The sequence below is a fragment of the Balaenoptera acutorostrata genome, chromosome 2 (genome assembly GCF_949987535.1).
Source record: "Balaenoptera acutorostrata chromosome 2, mBalAcu1.1, whole genome shotgun sequence".
In the NCBI taxonomy this organism is placed as follows: domain Eukaryota; kingdom Metazoa; phylum Chordata; class Mammalia; order Artiodactyla; family Balaenopteridae; genus Balaenoptera; species Balaenoptera acutorostrata.
The window spans coordinates 180,501,656-180,525,339 of NC_080065.1; the positions used below are offsets into that span (position 1 = coordinate 180,501,656).

Consider the following 23,684-nt stretch of genomic DNA (forward strand, 5'->3'; position numbering starts at 1 on the left):
ATAAATAAATAAAGGCTACACTCCCTTCCCCTCCTGAAGAAGGCCATGAGCCTTGGATGTGCTTGTCATTACAGGAAGTTAAGGCCCCATTTTCAGAAGTAGAAGTGGCGGACAAGGGAGGAGGGGGCAATGGGGCAGAAGAAAGTCACGGCTGTCCCCCACCTCCCTCCCTCCGGCGCCTATGCGCCTTGCTCTTTCTGAAGATGCCAGCTCAGTCACCCACACCCCACAGAAGACACAGCACAGGGCCCGGGCTTTCCCCATCATCTTCTCGGAAGTTTATTTCCAGCCCCGCCCCTCCGAGGCCTGGCCACGCCCCCAGGCCAGCGCCCCACCCCCCCGCAAGCGCAACCTTAGGCTACTCGGCCCGCAGGCGACAGCAGCGAGCTCCGGTCCAGTCCATGCCGGCGCACTGGCAGTGGCACGTGGTCTCGGCGCGCACGTCCCACGAGCCACAGGCAGAGCCACAGGTGCAGCCGGTGACGGCGAAACCTGCGAGGGGGAGCAAGGAGGAGAGAGCCTGGACTCTGAGCCAGAGGCTGCGGGCCTGGGGTTCCAGGGGGCTGGCAGCGTGGGCGGCGGGGAGGCCGGGGGCCTGGACACCAGTGTCCTGAGGAAATGGGGTCCGGGAGTTGGGGGAAGGGACAAGGCTGGGAGTGCAGACCAGGACATTGCAGAAATAGAGGCTGAGACTCCGTGGTCCTAGAGAGATAGAGGCTGGACGTAGGGGAGGGGGTTATGGGGTACTGAGAACAGAACTGAGAGCCTGGACAACGGGTTCTGTACTCACCTGAGGGGCAAGAGGCCAGGTCCCCCCTGGAGGTGACACTCCGGCAGTCCAGGCCAATGTTCCTTATTGCCTCAGGAACTATGGAAGGAGTGACGGAGGTAACTGTGAAACCGAGCTGCCCCTCCCCCAATCTCATGCTGCCCAGGCCCTGGTGGTTTGGAGATGGGCAGGGGGCTCAAGAAAACGCCCCTGGGGAAGGCCCAGGTGGTCGGGAGCGCATCACCTCCCAAGATTCTGTTTTGAGGTGGGTGTTTTGGAGGGAGGAGGGTTTGGAGCTGTTGTTAAAGGTGGAGCTGGGTGGGAAATGGCGTTGGGTTGGGTTTGGGGTTGAGATTTGGTTGGGGTTGGAGTTGGGGTTGGCTTGATGTTCGCTCCATGTCAGGAATCAGGGGGGCCCCTGAGGCCCCTGCCGAGGTTGGATGCGAGGGCGCTCACTTAGGGAGCTGGTGACTTCCTGGATCTTCTCACTGATGGCTTTATCCATGGGACACAGCAAATTGCCACACACCAGCAGCCCCAGGACTGGGAGGAGGAGGAGGGAGAGAGCCTTCATCCTGTAGGTGCTGCAAGAGGGAACCGAGAGACCCCAGCTGGGTCAGCCCCTCTCCAACCTGGGAAGGGTCAGGCCCACAGAATGTGTGGGATTGGAAACCCTGGGTCCCCATGGGGGATGGGGCTGGAGGCCCAGCTTTGCCCCTAAAGGCGGGAGCAACTGTCACTTACCCTCTCTGTGGACTCAGCAGGCCAAATTTTGGACACGAATGACATGCCTCTGCCTCAGCTCTCTCTTTAAGGCCTCCAAGTGTGGGGCTTCCTGTCTTGGCTAAGACCCCTGGCATCCTGGGCCTCCCTTCCCACATCCGGGGCTAAGAGGAAGCCCTCCGGGTAGAGTCCAGGGACCTAGTGGTGCCACAGCCTCTCCTTCAAGAGCCTTCCCTTCCCACATCCAGGCTGGGACTGGTCCAGAGGGTAGAACCTGCGGGATAATTCCAGGAACCATAGTCGACGGGGCAGAGAGAGATACAGGAGCTTGCACGGAGGGGAGGGGGGCACACAAACATAACCAAAATAATGTCCTTGTTTGAGAACTGCATGCATCTTCATTCCCAAATACCTATCACCATAGAAGAGATAGATAAAAATCATCGTTTATTCCTTCGATACAATAATCGACAACTGAAGTGTGCAAACTACGGCCCATGGGCCAGATCTAGCCCACCATCCTTTTTTTTTTTTTTTTTTTTTGGCCACACTGAGCATCATGAGGGATCTTACTTCCCCAACCAGGGATCGAACACCCGTGCCCCCTGCAATGGAAGCACGGAGTCTTAACCACTAGACCACCAGGGAAGTCCCACCTACCATCTATTTTTGTACGACTCATGAGCTAAGAATGGTTTTCACATTGTTTGGGTTTGTTTTGTTTCCAATATGGATGGATTTTTAAAAATTGTGGTAAAACACACGTAACATAAAATGTACCATTTTAACCATTTTCAAGTGTAAATTCAGCAGCATTAAGGCAGTGTGACCACCGAGGCAGACACTGGAACACTGTGGCCACAAGCCAAGGAATGCCAGAAGCCACCAGAAGCTGGAAGAAGCAAAGAACTGACTTTTCCCCTAGTCTTTAGAGGGAGTATGGCTTGATTTCAGCCATACGGTGTTGTGTAATCATCACCCCTGTCCATTTCCAGAACTTTTTTTCTATCATCCTAAACTGAAACCTTACCTATTAAACACTAACTCCCACTTCCTCTTCCTGCAGCCCCTGGTAATCTCTAATCTAGTTTCTATTTCTATGAATTTGCCTATTCATATAGCAAATAAGTGGAATCATACAATATTTATCCTTTTGCGCCTGCCTTATTTCACCGAGCATAACATTTTAAGATTCATCCATGTTGTAGCATGGATCAGAACCTCATTCCTTTTTAAGGCTAATATTCAATTTTATGTCCATACCGCATTTCGTGTATCATCTGTTGATGGACAGTTGGGTTGTTCCCACCTTTTGGCTATTGTGAAGGATACTGCTGTGAACCTAGGGGCAGGACAGGATAAAGACACAGACGTAGAGATGGACTTGAGGACACGGGGAGGGGGAAGAGTAAGCTGGGGCGAAGTGAGAGAGTAACATTGACATATATACGCTACCAAATGTAAAATAGATAGCTAGTGGGAAGCAGCTGCCTAGCACAGGGAGATCAGCTCAGTGCTTTGCGACCACCTAGAGGGGTGGGATAGGGAGGGTGGGAGGGAGACGCAAGAGGGAGGGGATATGGGGATATACGTATGCATATAGCTGATTCACTTTGTTATAAAGCAGAAACTAACACACCATTGTAAAGCAGTTATACTCCAATAAAGATGTTTAAAAAAATTAAAAAAAAAAAGAGGAATGGTGTGGAGGCGAGAGGGAGAGTCTGACCACAGCTTCCTGACAGCCTTCACCTCGTGCCCCATTTCACAGATGGGAGAACTGATGTTGGGTGAGGCTAAGTCACTCCCGAAGGGGAGATTTCAGATCCAGATTTGTTGGATGCCGAAGTCCTTATTTATTTATTTATTTATTTGTTTGTTTGTTTGTTTGGGAGCAGCTCTTGGCTTGTAGGATCTTACTTTCCGGACCAGGGATTGATCCTGGGCCCCCAGCAGTGAAAGCACTGAGTCCTAACCACTGGACCGCCAGGGAAGTCCCTCAAAGTCCTTACTTTTAACCAAGGCATTTTTCCACCCGTACCATGAGGTGGGGGGTACATGGAGTAGGCAGGGTGTCGGGGGAGAACACGTGGAGGGCAAAGTAAGGGGCAGGTAGGCACAGTTTCCTAGAACCCCTTCTGACCAGCCCAGCTCTTGGGGCCCTGACCACCCAGGATGAGCTGTCTCCCCAGCCCCTTCCTGTGGTACCTGCCCACTCTCCCCTGCCCAGCATATCCAAGCAACAAGAGCAGATGTCAAGGAGCTTCAGGGATGTTCTGGTGGTGATGCCCGCGGAGGCTGCAACCCCCTTCCTGGGAGTCCCAGCTCAGCCACTGACTAGCTGCATGACTTTGAGCAAGTGGCTAAAGCACCTCTGCACTTCAGTTTCCCCATCTGTAAAATGGGATTATTCTCAGTGACTACCTCACAGGGCCTGGGTGACAATTAAGTGAGTACTCCCACCCCCGCAGCTTTATTGAGACACAACTGACATATAACACTGTGTGCGTTTAAGGTGTATTACGTGACGATATGATACATGTGTTATGTTGCAACATGATTACCACATAAGGTTAGATAACATCTCCATCACCTCACATAAGTACCTCTTTGCGTGTGTGGTGAGAACACTGAAGATCTACTCTCTTATCAGCTTTCCAGTACACAATACAGTGTTACCTGTAATCACCATGCTGTCCATTAGCTCCCCAGAATTCATTCATCATCTAACTGAAATTTTGTCTCCTTTGACAAACATCTCCCCATTTCCCCCACCTCCCAGGTCCTGGTCACCACCATTCTGTTCTCTGCTTCTATAGCTCAACGTTTTTAGATTTCACATATAAATCTTTAAAAAAAAACCAAAAAAAAAAAAAAACAAACCAAACTCACAGAAACAGAGATTGGCAGTTACCAGGGGCTGGGAGGTCGCAGAAATGGGTGAAGGTGGTCAAAAGGAACAAACTTCCAGTTATAGGAGGAATAAATTCTGGGGGTGTAATGTACAACATAATGACGATGGTTAACAATACTGTATATTGTGTATTGAAAAGTTGCTGCGAGAGGAGAATTTAAAAGTTCTCACCACATGCACACAGCAACTATGTGAGGGGATGGATCTGCTATCTGACCTCATTGAGGTTATCATTTTGCAATGTGTTGTCGACGAAAATAATCAATAAACCATCTATAATAGGAATAGAGAAGAGAGGTTTTTTTGTTTTTGTTTTTGTTTTTGGGCCACGCCACAAGGCTTGTGGGATCTTAGTTCCCCGACCAGAGATCAAACCCGGGCCCACAGTAGTGAAAACGCCGAGTCTTAACCACTGGACCACTAGGGAAGTCCCAGAAAAGAGTTTTATTTGAGCCAAACTGAGGACTATAGCCTGGAAGACGGCCTCTCTGATTACTCTGAGGAACTGCCCCAGAGACGCATGGTTTTCAGCGCAGTTTTATATCTTGTCAGAAAAAAGAACATCAAACAAGTCATGGAGACACTCCTTCAAGGTTTCAAAAAAAAAACAGATCATCATGTACACAGCGAGTCGGTATGACCTCGGTGCCTGGGAAGGGAGTCTTATCATCAAAGGAGGACCAGCCCTAGCATCCCAGGAAGGGAGGCATTTAATCTTTATTTTGAACATGGACATTCTTGACTTCGGTCATTGTGCCCTTTTCTTTAATAATTAAAGCAGATGCACAATCTAGTTTTCATAGGCCACAAACAGGCTGTTCTAGTTAGCATAAAATTCAAGTTAACTCATGTATAAGCCAGAATGACTTTCCCTATATCTCAATATGTGAACATTTCTTTGATCAGTATGTACGTATTAAATCACTACGTTGTACACCTTAAGCTTATCTCAACGAAGCTGGGGGAGAAACAGATTCTACATTTAAGTATTTGTCTGTCTCCATCTGACTTATTTCATCCAGCAAGTACTTTATGTAAATCTATGTAGATGATACAGAATGAGGCACGGTATGTAGTGGATGCTTCAAACGTCGCTTTTTTTCGGGGGGGGGGGATCAATATTTTCCCAGAATTTCCCCAGCCACAGACAGGGATCAAGGCTCCGAGTGATCATTCAATGTGGAGGGGCCACCAACCAGGACTTCCTCTTCCTGTCCTGTCCCCTCAATACCTCAGCCCTGGGGACCCCATCTCAGCCCAACAGGAACAGAACTTTCCCACTTTCAGGGCTATTTCCTCACCTCCAGGAGTCTTTTCACAATATTCTTGGCAGTAGCTGTTGGTTAACTTGTGTTTTCAGATTTTGAGCAACTTTACAGGAAAAAAAAAAAGGGGGGGGGAAGCTTGCCTTGCTTCCTTAACGTCTTCTGGGTTCCCCGGGGCCACTCAGCCCCTCCCCCAGAGGCCTCAGGCAATTCTTGCTTTGCTAGGGTCCTGGGGGTTTCACCATCCCACCTCCACCCCTCTCCGCCCAGCCGGCAGCTCCACCATGTCTGGGACCCTCACTTTTTCGTTCTTTTTTAAAGCAGCTTTATTGAAGTATAATTTACATACCACATTCATCCATTTCAATTGTACAACTCAATGATCTGTAGTAAGTTTCACAGGGTTGCACAGCCATTACCACAATCCAATTCTGGAAAGTTTCTATCACCCCTAAAAGGAATCTTGTGCTCCTTTGCAGTCACTCTCTATTCCCACCCCCACCCCCTAGGCAACCACTTTCTGTCTGTGAATTTGCTTATTCTGGACATTTCATATAAATGGAATCGTACACTATGTGGTCTTTTGCATCAAGCTTATTTACTTAGCATAGTGTTTTGAGGTTCATTAATGTCGTAACATGTATTTTGGTCCTTGACTGAGCTGCATTCCATCGCCTGGATGTACCACATTGATTTCCATTCACCAGTTGATGGGCATTTGGATTGTTTCCACCTTTTGGCTATTATGAATAAGGCCATGAACATTCCTGGACACGTCTTTGTGTGGATGTATATTTTCCTTTCTCTTGGGTGAATTCTTTTTAATGCAGGGTCAGTTTCCATTATCTAAATGTACCGTAAAGTATTTAACCTTTTATTTTTTTAGCTTTTTAAAAAAACTGAAGTAGAGTTGATTTACAATGCTGTGTTAGTTTCAAGTGTACAGCAAAGTGATGCAGTTATACGCACATATATATATATATATATATTCTTTTTCAGATTCTTTTCCATTATAGGTTATTACAAGATACTGAGTATAGTTCCCTGTGCTATACAGTAGGTCCTTGTTGTTTACCTATTTTATATATAGTCGTGTGTCTATGTTAATTCCAAACTCCTGGGAATTCCCTGGTGGTTCAGTGGTTAGGACTCAGCACTTTCATTGCCATGGGCCCGGGGTTCCATCCCTGGTAGGGGAACTAAGATCTGCACAGTGCAGCCAAAAAAAAAAAAAAAAAAAGAAAAGAAAAGAAAAGAAATCCAAACTCCTAATTTATTTCCCCCGCTCACTTTTTTTTTTTTAAGTAGAGCAAATTCAAGACCACAAACTTTTCCCTCCTGTTAACTTGGATGAGATATAGTTCTAGAAGAGCCCCCTGCCCTGCACAGCGCGGGCTGAGAACTCTCCCTGCTATGACGTGTCCCCATGTCCCCACAACCAAGAACATCAGTGCTCACGACCCCAGGGGTGCCCTCCTGACCTTCCGAAGCCCTGATGCTGACCTGAGGAATCCTTTTTTCTCACTTTGTGGAGTCCTCCTTCTTAGCACATCCTGAGAACCACCACCCAGCCGGGGCCAGACCATTTTACAGTATTAAATAATGATGTATTATTATATTAATACTATATTATCGTGGTATATATTAATATTATATTAATGTATTATTATTGTGGCAGTCAGTGGTTCCTGGATGTTGCCTCTAAGCTTATACCATGACCACCGGTGACTCTGGGGTCTGTTCCCACCCCAGGCCTCCCCGATGAGCCCGTGTGTCCAGCTGCCTCCCGGGGATTCAGCGACGTAATCCACACCCACAATAACACGTAACAAAACGCGCTAGGTTGTAACTTTCCATACGAACCAACTTTAGTAGTTGCTGAGAGTCCTTTCAAGAAGGATCCCAGCTGATTCCAGTGGGAGGAATGACAAGTTTGAAAATAATCTTCAAGAGATATTGGCAATAAATAAATAGATAAAATTTTAAAGTACAGGAAAAAAAAATTGGAGAATTCCCTGGCAGTCCAGTGGTTAGGACTCTGCGCTTTCACTGCGGTGGCCTGGGTTCAATCCCTCGTTGGGGAACTAAGATGCCACAAGCCTCGCAGCGTCGGGGAAAAAAATAATAAAATTAAATTAAAAAAAAAAAAGGAGAGATCGGAGGGAATCCATGGCTGCTAAAACCTTTACGTGGAGAGTTGCTGGAAACCAGGGACACCTGCCCCCGGCCCCCAACCCACCGACCAATTGTAGGGACATGACATCATGGAGCTCCTGACGTGAGGCTTCATAGGATGCAGAGAGAGAGGGTGGATTTTACTCTCACACGAGGGTTTTGAGAATTCTGTGTAATGCGTGTGGAGGGCTTGGCAGGATGCCTGGGACGTGATCAGGGCCTGACACTACCGGCTGCTGTGGCCCATTTGCGGGGGCGGGGATGGGGGTGGTCCGTGAATATTTGTACAATCAAAATGTCCTGAGGTGGGAGACTTTACAACATCATCTACGTACAAATAAGGGCCAGAGGCCGAGGCGATTTAAGCAACAGAGTTTCGCTGGCGCTGAGAACTATTGAGTAACTCATGACCTTCTCCCCCTCCCCCACCCCCGCCGTCTCTAACTAGGGTCACCCAAGCTCGGGTTACAGACGCTAAAGATCAAAGCAGCCGGCAAATTGAGCCACAGCGCCCCCTGGCTGACCTACCTTAAGCGGGTTCCGGAGGAAAACCGCGGCTTCCCCAGGAGGCGAGTTTAAAAGTTAAACTTTTTAAATAAATAAATAATTAATTGATTGATTTTTGGCTGCGTTGGGTCTTCCTTGCTGCGCGTGGTGGCGTGGCAGCTACTCTTCGTTGCGGTGCGCGGTCTTCTCATTGCGGTGGCTTCTCTTGTTGCGGAGCACCGGCTCTAGGTGTGCGGGCTCAGCAGTTGTGGCTCGAGAGCTTAGCTGCTCCGTGGCATGTGGGATCTTCCCCCACCACGGATCGAACCCGTGTCCCCTGCATTGACAGGCAGATTCTTAACCACTGCGCCACCAGGGAAGTCCCTAAAAGTTAAATTTTTAAAACCATCTCCCTCCCACTCCGTCTCCCAGTTGAAAGGCTTCCCTGCCAAGGCCGTAAGGGGGGGGGTCATCCAGGGTTGGCCGTCTCAGTGGTCTGAGATGACCCACTTTCTCCCCTGCACCCCATCTACTCAACAGCCTTGCACGTCCATCTTTCTGCCCTATTAGGCATTTCGCATAAATCTTAGTAGAATTGCTGAATCGGAGGGGTTTTTGCTTCTCCAAGGCCCTACCTGCAAAACTGTCCGTGCGATTTTTCTGGGAAGAGTGTCTTTAGATTTCTCTGAAGTCTCAAAAGGATAGGTGACCTCAAAATCAGGGCCAAGTCTTCCGTGGGCAGGGAAGGAGGGCCCCAGGTGTCCTGTGTCCGCCCACGCCACCCTGGTCCCAGCCTTGGAGGGGTCACAACTCCAGAGGTGACAGGATGGAAATGAGTAGCACTCCACTGGGGGGGCGCTACACCCAATTTACCCGCCCACCAGGGCCCCCTCCCCAGGCACTCATCCCAGCTGAGCCCCATCGCCAACATTAGACTTGAGGTCCCCACCTGACCCTGCTCAGATCCTTTCTGTAGCTTCCCATCACCCCAGCAGGGGCCAAATCCTCACTCAGGCCCCAGGTGGCTCTCAGACATTGTCGTCCCTCAAGACCTTTCCCTCTGGCTCCATTCTGCTCTCTTGCCTTTGCCTCCACTGTGCCCTCCCCTCCCTTCCCAGACTCCTCTTCACTTTCATTCTCGTAAGTGCCACCTCCTCCAGGAAGCCTTCCCCGGCTGCCCCTGACTGAGTGGATTACCGTGTTCTTGGGGCTCCCACAGCCACCTGTGCCACAGACTGCCAGCCTGGCTGTGTGTCTGTGCCCCAGAGAGAAGGGCCTTCATCTATCTTATTCAGGCTGTGAACACTCACTTTAGCTGAGTGTTATGGGCTGAACTGTGTCCCCATAAAATTCATATGCTGAAATCCTAACCCCCATGCCTCAGAATGTGACTGTATTTGGAGACGAGACTTTTAAAAGATAATTAAGTCAAAATGAGGTCATTAGTGTAGACTTTAAGCCAATATGACTGGTATCCTTATAAGAAGAGGAGATTAGGGGCTTCCCTGGTGGCACAGTGGTTAAGAATCCACCTGCCAATGCAGGGGACATGGGTTCGAGCCCTGGTCCGGGAAGATCCCACATGCCGCCGAGCAACTAAGCCCGTGCGCCACAACTACTGAAGCCCACGTGCCACAACTACTGAAGCCCGCACGCCTAGAGCCCATGCTCCACAACAAGAGAAGCCACCACAATGAGAAGCCCGTGCACCTCAACGACGGGTAGCCCCCGCTCGCTGCAACTAGAGAAAGCCCACGTGCAGCAACGAAGACCCAATGCAGCCAAAAATAAAATAAATTAAAATAAATAAATTAAAACAAAAAAAGAAGAAGAAGAGGAGATTAGGACACAGACACACAGAGAGGGAAGATCATGTGAGGACACAGGGAAAAGACGGCCATCTACAAGCCAAGGAGAGAGGTTTTAGAAGAAATCAACCCCGCCGGCACCTTGATCTTGGACTCCCCGTCTCCAGAACTGTGAGAGAATAACCTCTGTTGTGTAGGTCACCGGAATGTGGCACTTTGTTATGGCAGCCTTAGCAAACTAACACACCCAGTGAAGGGTCTGATAAGTCCTGCAGTTAGGAGCCCCTGTGAACAGCCTGGAGAAAGTGGGGGTGGGGAGGAGGATAAGCAGGGGGAGTTCCTACTCTCTGGGGCGGGAACTGGGCATCGTTTGCTGTGTTCCTGTCCTCACACAAATGCAGATTCTGATCCTAGGAGCCTGAGAAGACCCCCGGCCTTGTGCGGCTGCAGGCCCCACTGAGACAGTTCCTGAAGCGCTGGGGGTGCTGGGATACAGGGCCTGTTCTGCTTGTCACTACTACTACCGATGGTCCCGTCGGAGCAGCCGAGATAACCCTAGTACCAGCAGGGGAGCAGCTGCTGTCGCTTTCCCGTGCCGTCAGCTTTCGGCGCCATTTCACCTCCTCTGCAAAGCCACTGCCGTCATTGGCCCCCATGTTTTTGGAAGGGGAACCCAAGAAGTTGGCCAAAACTTAGCAGCTAGTACATCTTGGAGCCAATATTCAAATTAGAGCTTGGGATGCCCTCTGGAAGGACCACAGGGTGGGGTGGGGCCTGAGGCACAGGTCAGGGAATGGGACCCAAGGGTGGCGGTCCCCGTCTAGCTCCCATGTAAAGAAAGTGAGGTGGGTGCCAGCTGGCAGAAAGATGGGCGTTTATTTCTCTGAAAAGGGAGGGGGCAGGTCAGGCGGGGGCGGGAGGGTCAGGGCAGGGAAATGTCCTCCAGCTTCTGGTCCAGCGTCTTGAGGTCATCCAGGAAGCGGGTCGGGGTGAGGATGTGTGAGGAGCCTGGGCAGGAGGATGGGGCTGGGGGAGCGGCCTCGGCCCCTGACACCCCCCAGGTGGGGTGCTCGGGAAACCAGGCCCTGATTCTAAGGATTCAGAAGGCTCACCCCTTGGAAAGAGAGGGGTCCACTCCTAGGTGACCCCTTCCCTGGGAAGCCAAGCCCTAGCCCCTCAGGTATCCGGTATCCTCTCACCCAGGCCCTGCGGAGGCTCTAGGCTTTGGGGACCCAGAAGGCACGCAGCTGTCAGTCCCCCAGGGACCCACACACACAGGGGCAGGCTCCCGGCCCCACCCCAGCCCAGGGGCCCCAGTCCTGGCCACTCACCAATAAGTACCTCCCACTTGCCATCAGTGGCCCTGGTCACCTCATAGGCGGCCCGCATCTCTGACATCGCCACACCGCCCATGATGTAGACGATAAGCCGGGGCCCTGCCCGTGCCTCCACGCCCGTCTTGCTCTTGTGCCAGTGGCCGAAGCGGGCGCTGTCCGGGGGAGACAGGGAAAGGTCGGTCTCAACAGCAGACCACCACCCCCATACCCAAGCCTCACCTCCCACGGGCCTGGGCACAGTGAGGGGGGGCATCCCTGGGCCTCACCTGACGGCAGCCTGGGAGCTGGGCGTGGGTGCAGGGTCAGACACGAAGGGCCACACCTTCCGGTCCAGCCGGTCCTCCACGGCATCCTGGGGCCAGAGGAGGAGGGTGAAGAGAGGGGCCCGGGCGCCGGGGCCCAGGGTCTGGAGCCCCCTCCATAGGGTGTGTTCATGGGCCAAGGTCCTGGCAGACAGGAGCCACCATCTGTATCTCCAGCCCCTTGGCGACCCAGGACCCTGGGCCCCTAGCTTCTTAAGGACCCTGCTCCCGCTCAGCTCCTCAGGGACCCAGGAGTGTGGACCCACAGACCCATGGGAACCCAGGATTCTGAGCTCCCTGCCCCTCAGGTACCCAGGAGTCTCAGCATCCAGAGTCCATGGGGATACGGGGGCCAAGGGCACTGGCCTCCAAGCAGGCGGAGGCGCCAGGACTCCACACAGACGGCAGGAAGCCAGGAAGCCAGGCCCCTGGCCTGGTCCTTTTTGTTGTCGCTGCTTTTGGTTCCCAGCATGGGCAGGGACTGGCATGGGGAGGGCAAAGGGGGACCCAGGGGGCTTTCTGGGGGGCAGGAGCGAACAGAGGGGGACAGAGGAGGGGACCAGCAGGTGGAGAGGAAATGAAGCTCCCCTATGAGGGACCCCTCCGACACCCCACTTCCTCCAGTGTGGGCTTGGGATGCCCCCATGACACAGCAAATCGGATGCCACAGGGATGCCCATAATGAAGGATTTCCCCTTAAGCCCGGGGGCTTAGGACAGTGAGCAGGAAGAGGGCTGGGCGTTGCCTGGATAGGGGCGGGGGTTGGGGGTCAGGCCCCAACCCCCCACCAGCGGTACCTCCATCACATCCTTGATGATTGGGGTCCAGCGGGACAGCTGATAGGTGGGCTCCAAGCGCTCCCTCCGCTCCAGCCGGCTTGTGGTCCCAGAGCCCTACAGGCGGGGTGGGGCGGGGCGGGGTCAGTGGGGGAATCAGGGAGAACGAGGCGGGTCATAAATGGGGCTGGGGGCTTGTCGGACTTGGGAAGGTTGCAGACAAAGATGGAGAAAGGGAACAGAGAACCAGAGAGAAAGATAGAAGGAGGGAGGGAGACAGAGAGAGAGACAGACACAGAGAGAGCGAGGAAGGGAAAATGAGAGAGAGGGAGGAAGAAATACAGAGGCAGTGAGACAAAGATGCGACAAAGAGAGAGATCAGGACTAAGAGAGAAAGATGGAGACAGATGTGGGAGGACACAGAAACAAGGGAACTGAGAGGTGGCGGACAGGGCGACAGACGGGTGCCTGGGAGAGAGACGGAGGACCAACTGGCGAGGGGAGAACATGAGAGATGCGCGCGGCCAGAGGCGGAGGCAGGGTCAGGGGAAGCGGGATGTGTGGAGATCGGAGCACAGGAAGCTGCCATGTGTGTCCCGGCCGGGTTGGTGGCCCTCAGACCTCTGGGAGCCCAGGGTCAACTGTGTGCCCCATGCTGGTGACCCGGCTATCCGCCCCCGGGACTCAGACCACACGGACTGGGGCTCTGGCTACGCCTCACCCGCCCTGTTTCTCCTATGACCGCCGAGGCTGGGGACAGCCCTGGTGCCCCCCGGTCCCCAGACCCCACTCAAGCCTCCCTGTCCTCCAAGAACCACATCATGCCCTGCGTATCCCTGCCCTGGTGATGTGCCCTCCGCCCCCAGTCACTGCCCTCTGACTCAGTGCCCGCTCCCCAGGCGGCCCCACCCCCATATCCGCCTCCCCCTCCCAGTCTCTGACCCAGCGTACCCCGGGGTTGGTGACAGTGCCCCCCAGCTGCTCCAGGTTCCGGATGAGGCTGCTGTGCGCCTGCACGTTGGCGTGCTGGATCAACTTGGCCAGGTTCTCCTCGCTCACACCTGGAGGAGGCCGACGGGCGGGCGGACGTGGATGGGACGCTCACGGGGTGGCGGGGGGGAGGGGAGGGTGGGGGGACGGAGGTGGCCATGCACGCTTCTGGGTTGAGGGGCTTGCGGTGGGGTGAGGAGGTGCCAGAACCATGAGCAGCCTGCAGTTCAGAGGCCCTCGGGACCAGGGGAGCCACCCAGGCTGGCGCGGGGGGATTCCTGATGTTAGAATTCTGGATGCGAATCCCAGAGGGGGTAGTAGACTGGGGGATCCTCTGGAATCAGTTGAGGGGGCCAAATTTGGAGACGTCATAGATTTGCAGGCTCTCCATGCCAACGGAGGCCAATGGAGGGAGGCCCAGGGTCCAGAGGGGTATCTGTGGGGTTTGGGGGCATCCCGAGGACAGGGCAACTGTGGGGTTTAGAGAGTCCCAGGATCACTGGAGACTGCGGTGAGTGGCGGTATTCCAAGGCCGCCGCCTTGCCCCCTACCCACCGTTCCGTAGAAGAATGTAGAGCAATAGAACCCGGATCTTGTCGTAGGCTGGCACCGCGGCGTCCAGAAGCACCGGCACGATCAGCTTCATGGCGTCCTTGATCTTCTCGCCCTCTGCGTCAGAGCCCATGGCTAAGTCCTGTGGGGCATGGGGGTCAGCCACTATGTGAGGGGACAGGGCAGGGCAGGGACATCCCAGGGGCCTCGGTAAGATCTTTGGGCTTCATTTCATCCTACCACCAGGTCTCTGAAGGTTCTACACGTGTTTGCAGAGAGGCCCCAGCCCTCGCACAGACCACACCTCTCCATAGGCCCCGCCCCTTACCCTGGTCCTACCTTTCCATGGGCCTGGCACCCCCACAAGCCATACTCTACCCCAGAAAACGCCCCTCCAAGGCCCCGCCCCCACAGCCCCCGCCTCCCTCGCAGGCCCCGCCTCCCCACAGACCCCGCCTCCTCCACCGACCCCGCCCCCACATGCCCAGCCTCCCCTCCACAGACCCCACCCCTGCCCCGGGCTCACCCCACCTGCTCCACACTGCACAGCTTCTCCACACTGCCCTTGAAGTGCTTCATGCAGTCATCGGCTAAATGCAGGTGCGTAGAATACTGAGGGGCAGGGGTGGGAGTTGGGGTAACAGAGGCTGAGTCAGGGTGGAGACGGGGTGGCAGTTGGAGGGGGCAGGTTCCCCGCCCCCGCTCACCTTGTTCAGCTCCTTCTGGTACTGTGGCATCTTTTTCAGGATGTGGGACAGGTCTTTGATGTTGGCCTGGGGACAGGGAGGGGCGTGAGCCAGGCCCTGCCTACCGGAGGCCCCTGCTGCAGGCTAGGGATCCAGACTGAGGCCCCGCCCCCATCTTTGGGGGGGGGCGTGGGAGGGGCGTTCCTCCCAAGCTGCCCACCCTGACACAGGCCCACACCCTACCTTGTCTGTGGTCAGCCTCTTGCTCTCACAGAATGTCTTCAGGAGCTCCGTGACCTTCCTGGCGGTGAGAGCGGGCAGGCGGGAGGGTGGGGACGGGTGCCAAGACCGTAGTTTGATGGCAGAGTTGGGGGGGCATTGCACGGGCAGGGGATGGGAGCCAGGAGACACAGGCCACGTGCGAGCCCACAATGGGGACGCATCGGGGAGGCCAGCGGAGAGGTGTGGCTCGTGGAGGGGCGCTCACCCAGAGCGGGAGGCCACGTACCCGGTCCACAAAGCGGGGGGAGGGGGTGGGGACCGCGTGCGGAAGGGCCCACACCCCCGGCGCCCACCACGTGCCCGTACTTGGACACATCTGCGATGTGCATGTGCCGCAGGTCCACCCACAGGTCATCATCCTCGTCCAGCAGCACGGCCTTCTCCCGGGCCTCACTGAGCCCCGTGGTCTCATACCTGGGGGAGCAGGAGACGTGAGGGTCGGGAGCACTGGCTGAGGACCCAGGTCCGCAGTGATGGCAGATGGCGAGTCCCGGGGTCCACCCACCTGTACGTGTCCTGCTCGATGTCCAGCAGGTCATAGGCCATGGCCTGGAAGGTGAGCTCGTGCAACAGTGGGGACACGGGGTCGGCCGCCCGGTCCATGATGAGTAGCTGTGAGCGACTTTTCTCAGGGCCCTGGGGTAGAGGGGGTGGGCAGGGATGAGGACATTGACCCTGACCCTGGCTGGGCCCTCCCCCCACCTCCCCAGAAAGCCCCCTCACCTCGCCCAGACTGGGAGTGTCTGCCTTGAAGGCGTTCAGCTTGGCTAGGACGGCGTGGGCCAGCTGGGCCGTGTCCTCTGGGCCCCTGGGGGTGGGGTGGGCAGATGTGTGTGGGGGAGCTCAGGGCGTGGGGTTGGGGAGGGCCAGGCGCAGACTGGGGGTCGGGGATGGGGTTAGGGACCAGGGTGAGGACTGGGGCTGGGGTTGGAAACAGGATGGGGTCAAGGTCAGAGGGTGGCATCCAGGTGGGGTCCCTACTTGTGGTAGCGGATGGCCGGGTACTCTTGCAGTGTGGCGCACAGGGTGGCGATCTGCTGGGCCAACGCTTCGAGCTGCCGTGCCCGCTCGCCGGCCCGGAAGGGGCAGTAGAGATTGTAGGTGCTGTGCGGGGCATCCAAGGAGAACACCTGGGAGGGCACAGAGCCGCCGCTGGAGGTGTACCCCTGCTCAACTCCAGCAGCCGCCATCTGCCACTCCCCGGGGCTTCCTCTGGTCTCTGGAGCCTGCTCTGCCATCTAGGAGGCAGGCCTGGGGCAGCCCCCAACTCCTGTCTAGAGGAGGAGGTGGAGAAATACCTCAGCCCCCTCCAACTTGGGTGGGACGACGCTGAGGTGAGCTCTATGCTGCCCCCTGCCGTTGCCCATTGGGACAGAACTCCGGGTGCCACAGCGCTACGAGCTCATCCTGTCCGGTGTTGGCTCCTTTGCTTTCTGATTCAGTGTCCCCTTTACTTGTCTCGGTGCCTGTTTCTGACGGAACCTGGGACGTTTAGTGACAGACCCCCACCCCTGCCCAGGACTAGGCTGGGCTGTACCTGAGCCTCGTATGGGAGGAAGGCAAGGTGGATCTCTTTCAGCGTCTTCACCACCTTCGCCAGCCGGGAGCGGCTCAGCTCACAGAACAGGGGCTCGGGGCAGGCTGGGGTGGGCAAGAGGGGGCATCAGGCCAGGGCAGCCCACACACCCCCTCGCCCTGACCCCCACCCCACTGGCTCTCCTCACTCACTGTCGGTGAAGAAGACGTGTGCCGCTTTGTAGGTGAAGGTCGGGGTCCCCTGGAAGTCTGCGATCAGGGCCTGCACCGACTGAGGAATGCGGATCACTCTCCAGGCCTGGCCCCTAGACCGACCGTCCCCTGCCCCAGCCTCCAGCCAGCTGCCTGTCCCCCATACACTGCAGACATGCCCACACACACCCGCTCACATAGGCACCTTCTCCGTGGGGCTCAGCAGATAAATGGCCTCCAGACTGGGGATGGGTTCTCGCCGTTTGTTGATATCCTCCACAACTAGTAGGAACAGAGGAAGGGGCACATGTGGATGGCAGTGGGGCCAGGGCACATGGGGAGTCTCTGACTCAGGGAGCTGGACACTTGGGAAGGAGGGTCAGATCCTGGGGTGAAGCAGGGGGACTGCACTCCCTAAGGGTCCTAAGCAGGAGGTGCACACCCATGGGTCACACGGCTAAGAGCTACATGGGCAGGGTTCTGCACATTCGGGGGTCACAGTCATACCCCCTGGGGATCGCCCATAGAAAGTTATCCATTCTGGAGGTCACACACTGAGAGTCCTACATGGGGTTCCACACACAGGGGCTGCACAGCCAGGGAGGCTGACCCCTTAGAGATCACAGCCAGGGAGCCCTGCATGGGAAGTCTGCCTATCATGGGTTCCCAAATCAGGGCTGTCTGTACAGTAAGCTGCATATTTGGAAGTTCTGGAGAATTTGAGGGGATCCCACACTCAGGTCCCATCTGGGCAGCATGGGGTGGGAGTGTCCACTCACTGGTGATGCCCTCAGCCAGGATGTCTGACATCTTGCAGCAGGACGACAAGATGCGCATACTCGGGTGGTCCATGATGAGCACCTGTCCAGATGGATGCACAGATGGACCGGTGGACAGACAAGAGGGCGGGAGAGGCTGAAGCTGTCCCTCAGGAGGGGCTGGGGCAGTGGGCAGGCCTGACAGCTTCAAGAGCTGGTTGAACACGAGGACCCAGGACCCCATCCCCACTCCACCCCATCCCAGACTGGCCCACCTGACCCCACCTCTGTGGACCAGCAACCTCCTCAAGGATTTGGAGGGAGTCCCACATTCAGGGCCCCCCACATGGGTTTGGACAAGGCATTCCAAGTCTCAGCCCTACCTTCCACTCCCCATCCTTCTTGACGCTCCGAATGACTCCGCTCAAAATTTCTGCGGGGAAGTGAGGGGTAGGCTCAGGATGCCAGGTCCTCTGGCCCCACCGTGCCCCCAAACCTTCTGGGTCCCGGGCTGGACCTCCATCTGAACTCCCATTTACTCCTTCCCCCAGTCCTGTGAGGTAGCTCCTAGTCACCCCCAATTTATAGACAGGGCCACTGAGGTTCAGAGAAGAGAAGTAAGTTGCATAAGCACCCTCAGCACTTAAGTGGCGAGTGCCTGAGGCATAAGTAGCCACTGGATAACTATGCTTTAGATAAACGAAAAACTGGAAAGCCAAGACTCACATAACAGGTCTACCTGCCTCCAGAGCTGGGCTCTCAGCCTCCCTATCTGCTACTCAAGTACTCCTGGCCTGTATATTTCAGCCACACTCTTATTCCATCTCCGTCAGTTTCCCCTGGACCAGAACGCAGGACCCCTGGATCCCTGGTCTGAGGCACGCCTGGCTGTGGTCATCCCATTACCCAACATCCAGCCTCAGTTTCCTCATCTGTAAAATGGAATCAGCGATTCTCCTGTCTCCCCATTAACTCCTATGTAGGAGGCTCCTTTTTCAGTTGGGGTTTTGGGGGTTTGAGCCATACTGGGCCCTGCCTGGCAAGAGTGTCGTGTCCACAGTTATCATGACGGCCAGGGCGGAAGGAGCCGCTGAGGCCGGAACTACCGGAGGTGGGGGAGGGGGCGACCTCCACCCCTCCCCCAAGAACCCAGCCTGCGGGGCCTGGATGCCTGGGTCCTCACGCTGCATGGGGCTCTTAGCGACCGGGCAAGGAGGAAGGCGTCCCCCACCCATGGACCTGGATAGGGGCTCGGACGCGCCCCCTGAGCACTCTCACCACCTGGGGTCGCTGACCAGCGCACCCAGGCCCGGCCCCCGTCCGCACCATGGGGCCCCAAGAGTCCAGCTCGCCGGACTTCGCCCGGCTCAGAGATCCGGGAGTCTGGATGTCCAGCTGTGCCCTCCCCCCGCTGGCACCCTAGGGGTCCCAGGAGTCCCTGCCCAGCGCCTGTCTACGCCACCCTTAGTCTGATTCCTTTGGGTCCCCGGAGTTCCGTCTCCCAACTTTGTTCCGCTCCCTCCAGGGAGAGACGGGACATCCAGCTGAGGCCAAGTCCCCGTCCGCCCCCTCGAACGTCAGGTGCTCGACGCCCAGCCAGGCCCCCAACTCCCCGCCGCTTGGGTCCCAGAGTCCGTGCGCACCCGGCCCCCAGCCCCCAGGGGGCGGCACTCACTTTCCCCCACCACCGCCTTCAGCCCCGAGGGCGCCATCTTCCCCTAAGGGCGCCGCCGCTTCCGGGTCTGTTCCAAGGTGGGGGCGTGGCCCTGAGCGTCATCCACGTGGACTCCGCCCCGCGGGGCCTGGCTCCCGCCCCCTGCGCACCTGGCCCCGCCCCGCCGTCGGTTTTCAGAGAGGAAGATGGGTTCCGTGTGGAGCCGACCCGCGAATGAGTCCACGCAGACGCGCACCAAGTCGCCGGACGACGCACTCACAGACGTGAGCTCAGGCACACTTCCCTAGCTTGTGTGCAGCGAGAAAGTAGGATCGCAAGGCAGTAATAACCTCTTCATCTTCCCCAGGCACAGCTCCACCCTGCCCGAAGTTTCTCTCTGTCTGAAAGATACTGTGTGCCCACCCGGAGCCGCGGGGCCACAAACCCGTGACCCACTTATGTAATGTCCCCGAGTTTAGCAGCAGCAGCGGGCTTGGGCAACACTTGATAAACTGGGGAGGAGGCCTGGTTAAAGCTAAGCCTGCACCTACTGTGTGCTAGGGACCTGTGCCAGGTCGATCCTGCCAGAGACCCTGACGGGAGATGCGGGATAGACAATGAAACAGCGGCTCGGCCGGACCCTTGTCCAAGGCCACGTGATGAGTAGGCCTATTGCAATCTGAAACACGAGTCTGTCCCAGGAGGTATGCTGGTCATGGCCTTGCTGATACGCACGTGGATTCAGTGGCATGCTCAACCGCTTGCATACTCTCTCTCTCACACACACACACACACACACACCTCAATTCACGCTCGACTAGAAATTTCAGGGCCTGCCCCTGCTGTGCACCAGCAAAGGGCTGACACCTTGTCATTGCAAAGGGCCCAGTCCAGCAGCACCTCATCCTTTAAATGAGGATTTAAAGTGTGACACACGTGTGTGAATGCAGAGTCCTAAGCTGGTTCAGTCCTGAACCCGTGCTTTTATTTGGCCGTGTTTCTTAAGAGTCGGCCAGGTGCCAGGTCCTCTGCCACTTTCATGGGACAGGCATGGGACTGACGACAGTGAATAAGACCAGAAAGCCTGCCAGGCAGCACTTAAAGTTGAATGGAGGAGGAGGGGATAGAAAATAATCGGTTATGCCTTAAGGAAATAAACAGTGACCTGATAACAAGTGCCCCGGTGGGGGGGTGCTTTATGGAGGGTGGTACCAGAGGGGTACCCTATGGGTGTGGCCTTTAGGCTTAACCCTGAATGACATCAGGGGGCAACCATGCAGAGAGAAGGGAGGGATGAGCTCAGAGGAGTGGCTGGAGTGAGGTGAGGTTGGAGGGGCCACGGAGGCCAGACCTCTGTGGGACATGGTAGGACTAACCCGATTTGCCTTGGATTGAGAGGTTCACAGGACCCAGGACTTTCAGTGCTAAAATTGGGACAGTCCTGGGCAAACCAGGATGGCTGTTCTCTCTATGTAGGAGTTTGGGGTTTTCTTTCCTTTTTCCTTTTCTCTATTTCTTTCTCTTTCTCTTTCTTGCTCACCTTCTCTTTCTCTCTCCCTCTCCCTCCCATCCTCTCCTTTTCCCTCCTTCTTTCATAGTTTTATTGCAATATAATTCACATACCATACAATTTGATCACTGAGAGCATACAATTTAATGGCTTTTAGCATATTCACAGTTGTGTATCCATCACCAGTCAATTTTGTTTTTTTAAATTTATTTTATTGACGTATAGTTGATATACAATGTTAATTTCTGCTGTACAGCAAAGTGATTCTCAGAATATACATATATGTATATATATATATTTTTTAAATTAATTAATTTATTTATTTTTGGCTGCGTTGGGTCTTCCTTGCTGCGTGCAGGCTTTCTCTAGTTGCGGCAAGTGGGGGCTACTCCTCATTGCCGTGCACGGGCTTCTTATTGCGGTGGCCTCTTGTTGCAGAGCAGGGCTCTGGGAGTGGTGGCTTCAGTAGTTGTGGCACACGGGCTCAGTAGTTGTGGCTCATGGGCTCAGTAGTTGTGGCTTGCAGGCTCTAGAGTGCGGGCTCAGTAGCTGTGGCTCACGGGCTTAGTTGCTCCAGGGCATGTGGGATCTTCCTGGAGCAGGGCTCAAACCCGTGTCCCCTGAATTGGCAGGTGGATTCTCAACCACTGTGCCACCAGGGGAGTCCCTATGTATATATTCTTTTCCATTATGGTTTATCACAGGATACTGAATATAGTTCCCTGTGCTGTACAGTAGGACTTTGTTGTTTATCCATTCTATGTATAATAGTTTGCATCTGCTAATCCCAAACTCCCAATCCATCCCCCATTCCCCACCTTGGCAACCACAAGTCTGTTCTCCATGTCTGTGAGTCCATTTTTGTTTTGTAGATAAGTTCATTTGTGTCCTATTTTAGATTCCACATATAAGTGATATCATATGGTATTTGTCTTTCTCTTTCTGACTTACTTCACTTAGTATGATAATCTCTAGGTCCATCCATGTTGCTGCAAACGGCATTATTTCATTCTTTTTCATGACTAATATTCCATTGTATATATTTACCACATCTTTATCCATTCCTCTGTCAATGGATATTTAGATTGCTTCCATGTCTTGACTATTGTAAACAATGCTGCAGTGAACACTGGGGTGCATGTATCTTTTCAAATTATAGTTTTGTCTGGGTATATGCCCAGGAGTGGGATTGCTGGATCATAATGTAGTTCTATTTTTAGTTTTTTGAGGAACCTCCACACTGTTTTCCATAGTGGCTGCACCAATTTACATCCCCACCAATGGTGTAGGAGGGTTCCCTTTTCTCCACACCCTCACTAGCATTTGTTATTTGTAGATTTTTAAATGATGGCCAGCATAACCAGTCAAGTTTAGAACATTCCCATGATCCCAAGGTGCTCGGGTTTTCTCCTGAGGACAATGGGGGCCAAGAGTGTTCTGAGCAGGGGAAGGAGGGGACCCTTGCAGCTCCTGGGAGGAAGGATGGATTGCAGGGGCAAAGGAGGGAGCTGGGAGACCCTGAGGAAGCTGGGACCACCTCTAGCTTCTCAGCCTGTCCCCTGGTGGTGAGGCTCTGTAGGGTCTGCCACCTCTCATTATACTCAGTGAGGGTGACCAAGGTCTTCTGCTGTTATGGGCTCAAGGCTGCCCACGGAACAAAAAAGCGTGTTGAAGTCCTAACCCCCAGAACCTTAGAACGTGCCCTTATTTGGAAATAGGGTTTCTGCAGGTGCAATTAGTAAAGATGAGGTCGTGCTGCAGGAGGGTGAATCCCTAAAGCAACGTGACTGGTGTCCATGTCTTATGACAGCCATGTGAAGGACACAAGGGGGACATCTGTGACAACAGAGGCACAGACTGAAGTCCTGCTGCTACAAGCCAAGGGACACCAAGGACTGCCGGCAGCCACGAGAACCCAGGGAGAGGCAAGGAAAGACCCTCTCTTCCATGCTACAGGAGTATAGCCCTGCCAACACCTCGATTCTGTACTTCCGGCCTCCAGAACGGTATGACAATAAACGTCTGTTGCTCTAAGCTACCCAGTTTGGGACACTTTGTTAAGGCAGCCTGGGAAACTAATATGTCCGGGGAGGAGCAGGACATCACGTTGGCATCTGGGTCTCGGGGCCATGGAGAGGGTGTGAATGGGGGCTCTGGATGGTGGAGGGCTGCCTGGGGAGGAGGACCAAGCTTTTCAATTAAGCAGAGGTGATGAAAGCGTGGCCCATGTATTCCCAGAAGAAACTTTAACTGGTTTCCAGAAAGGCATCCTGGGGATGGGGTGGGGTGCAGGTGGGATCCTCCCAGCAGCACCCTCTCACGGGGCGCTGAGGGAGAGCCATAGCTGCTCAGCGGAGGGGGCAGGGGCTTTCCTCCCCAGGAGTCTAGCCTCCAGTCCCTAGGCCGGGCTGGGGGGAAAGATCAGAGGAGACAGACCAACTTGGCATTGGCGGTGGGGAGACAGGAGCTACCAGACCTTCTTGTTTTGGGAGTCGGGGGTGGACAACCAGACCAGGGGAGAGTGAGTAGAGGAAGGGTGGCCAGTAGACAGAGGCCAGCTGGTGGTGCCTCAGGGGTCCTCGGGCCCAGCTTCCCCTCCTCCCACCACCTGCGGATGGCAACTGCCTTTCTGGCAGATATGGGTGGGCAAGCTGGGTAGCTTCAGACCTCACCTCGGCTGCCCTATGGCCCTGTCCTCTCCCTAGGGGACCCAGCCAGCCCAAGCTCCCCACTGTGGGGACGCTGCTTTGGCCAACTGCTGCACCCCACCTGAGAGTCTTTGGGGCCCAGCGAGTCCTGCTGGGCCAACAATGTCCGAACCCAGGTCACCCTGCCTCCTACCCCCCACAGCAGCCCCAGCCTCATGCTGCAAAAACAATTATCTGGATCATCTTTATGGGGCTTAAGCTTGGGTGGGAGCAGATGGGGCGTGAACTGGGGATTTGGGGCTGGGTATCCACTCCCCGCCA

The 23,684-nt window shown here is 54.9% G+C and overlaps 2 protein-coding genes across 2 annotated transcripts; both read right to left on the reverse strand.

The window, feature by feature from the left end:
* Positions 1-358: 358 nt before the first annotated feature.
* On the reverse strand, positions 359-1,546 carry RETN (resistin). The gene is made up of 4 exons (XM_007169061.2): positions 1,514-1,546; positions 1,226-1,353; positions 791-868; positions 359-492 (listed from the first exon to the last, which is right to left on the reverse strand). Exons 2-4 carry the CDS (start codon positions 1,341-1,343, stop codon positions 359-361), a joined length of 330 nt encoding a protein of 109 aa, XP_007169123.1. The 5' UTR covers positions 1,344-1,353; positions 1,514-1,546.
* Positions 1,547-10,986: 9,440 nt separating this feature from the next.
* Positions 10,987-19,299, reverse strand: STXBP2 (syntaxin binding protein 2). Its single transcript, XM_007169062.2, has 19 exons — positions 19,227-19,299; positions 17,935-17,984; positions 17,573-17,654; positions 16,999-17,075; positions 16,794-16,872; positions 16,603-16,706; positions 16,047-16,195; positions 15,789-15,873; positions 15,571-15,701; positions 15,372-15,479; positions 15,027-15,084; positions 14,805-14,870; positions 14,629-14,709; positions 14,101-14,239; positions 13,507-13,616; positions 12,577-12,672; positions 11,744-11,829; positions 11,472-11,629; positions 10,987-11,148 (listed from the first exon to the last, which is right to left on the reverse strand). The coding sequence occupies exons 1-19, from the start codon at positions 19,261-19,263 to the stop codon at positions 11,063-11,065; spliced, it is 1,782 nt and encodes a 593-aa protein (XP_007169124.2). The 5' UTR covers positions 19,264-19,299; the 3' UTR covers positions 10,987-11,062.
* Positions 19,300-23,684: the final 4,385 nt, after the last annotated feature.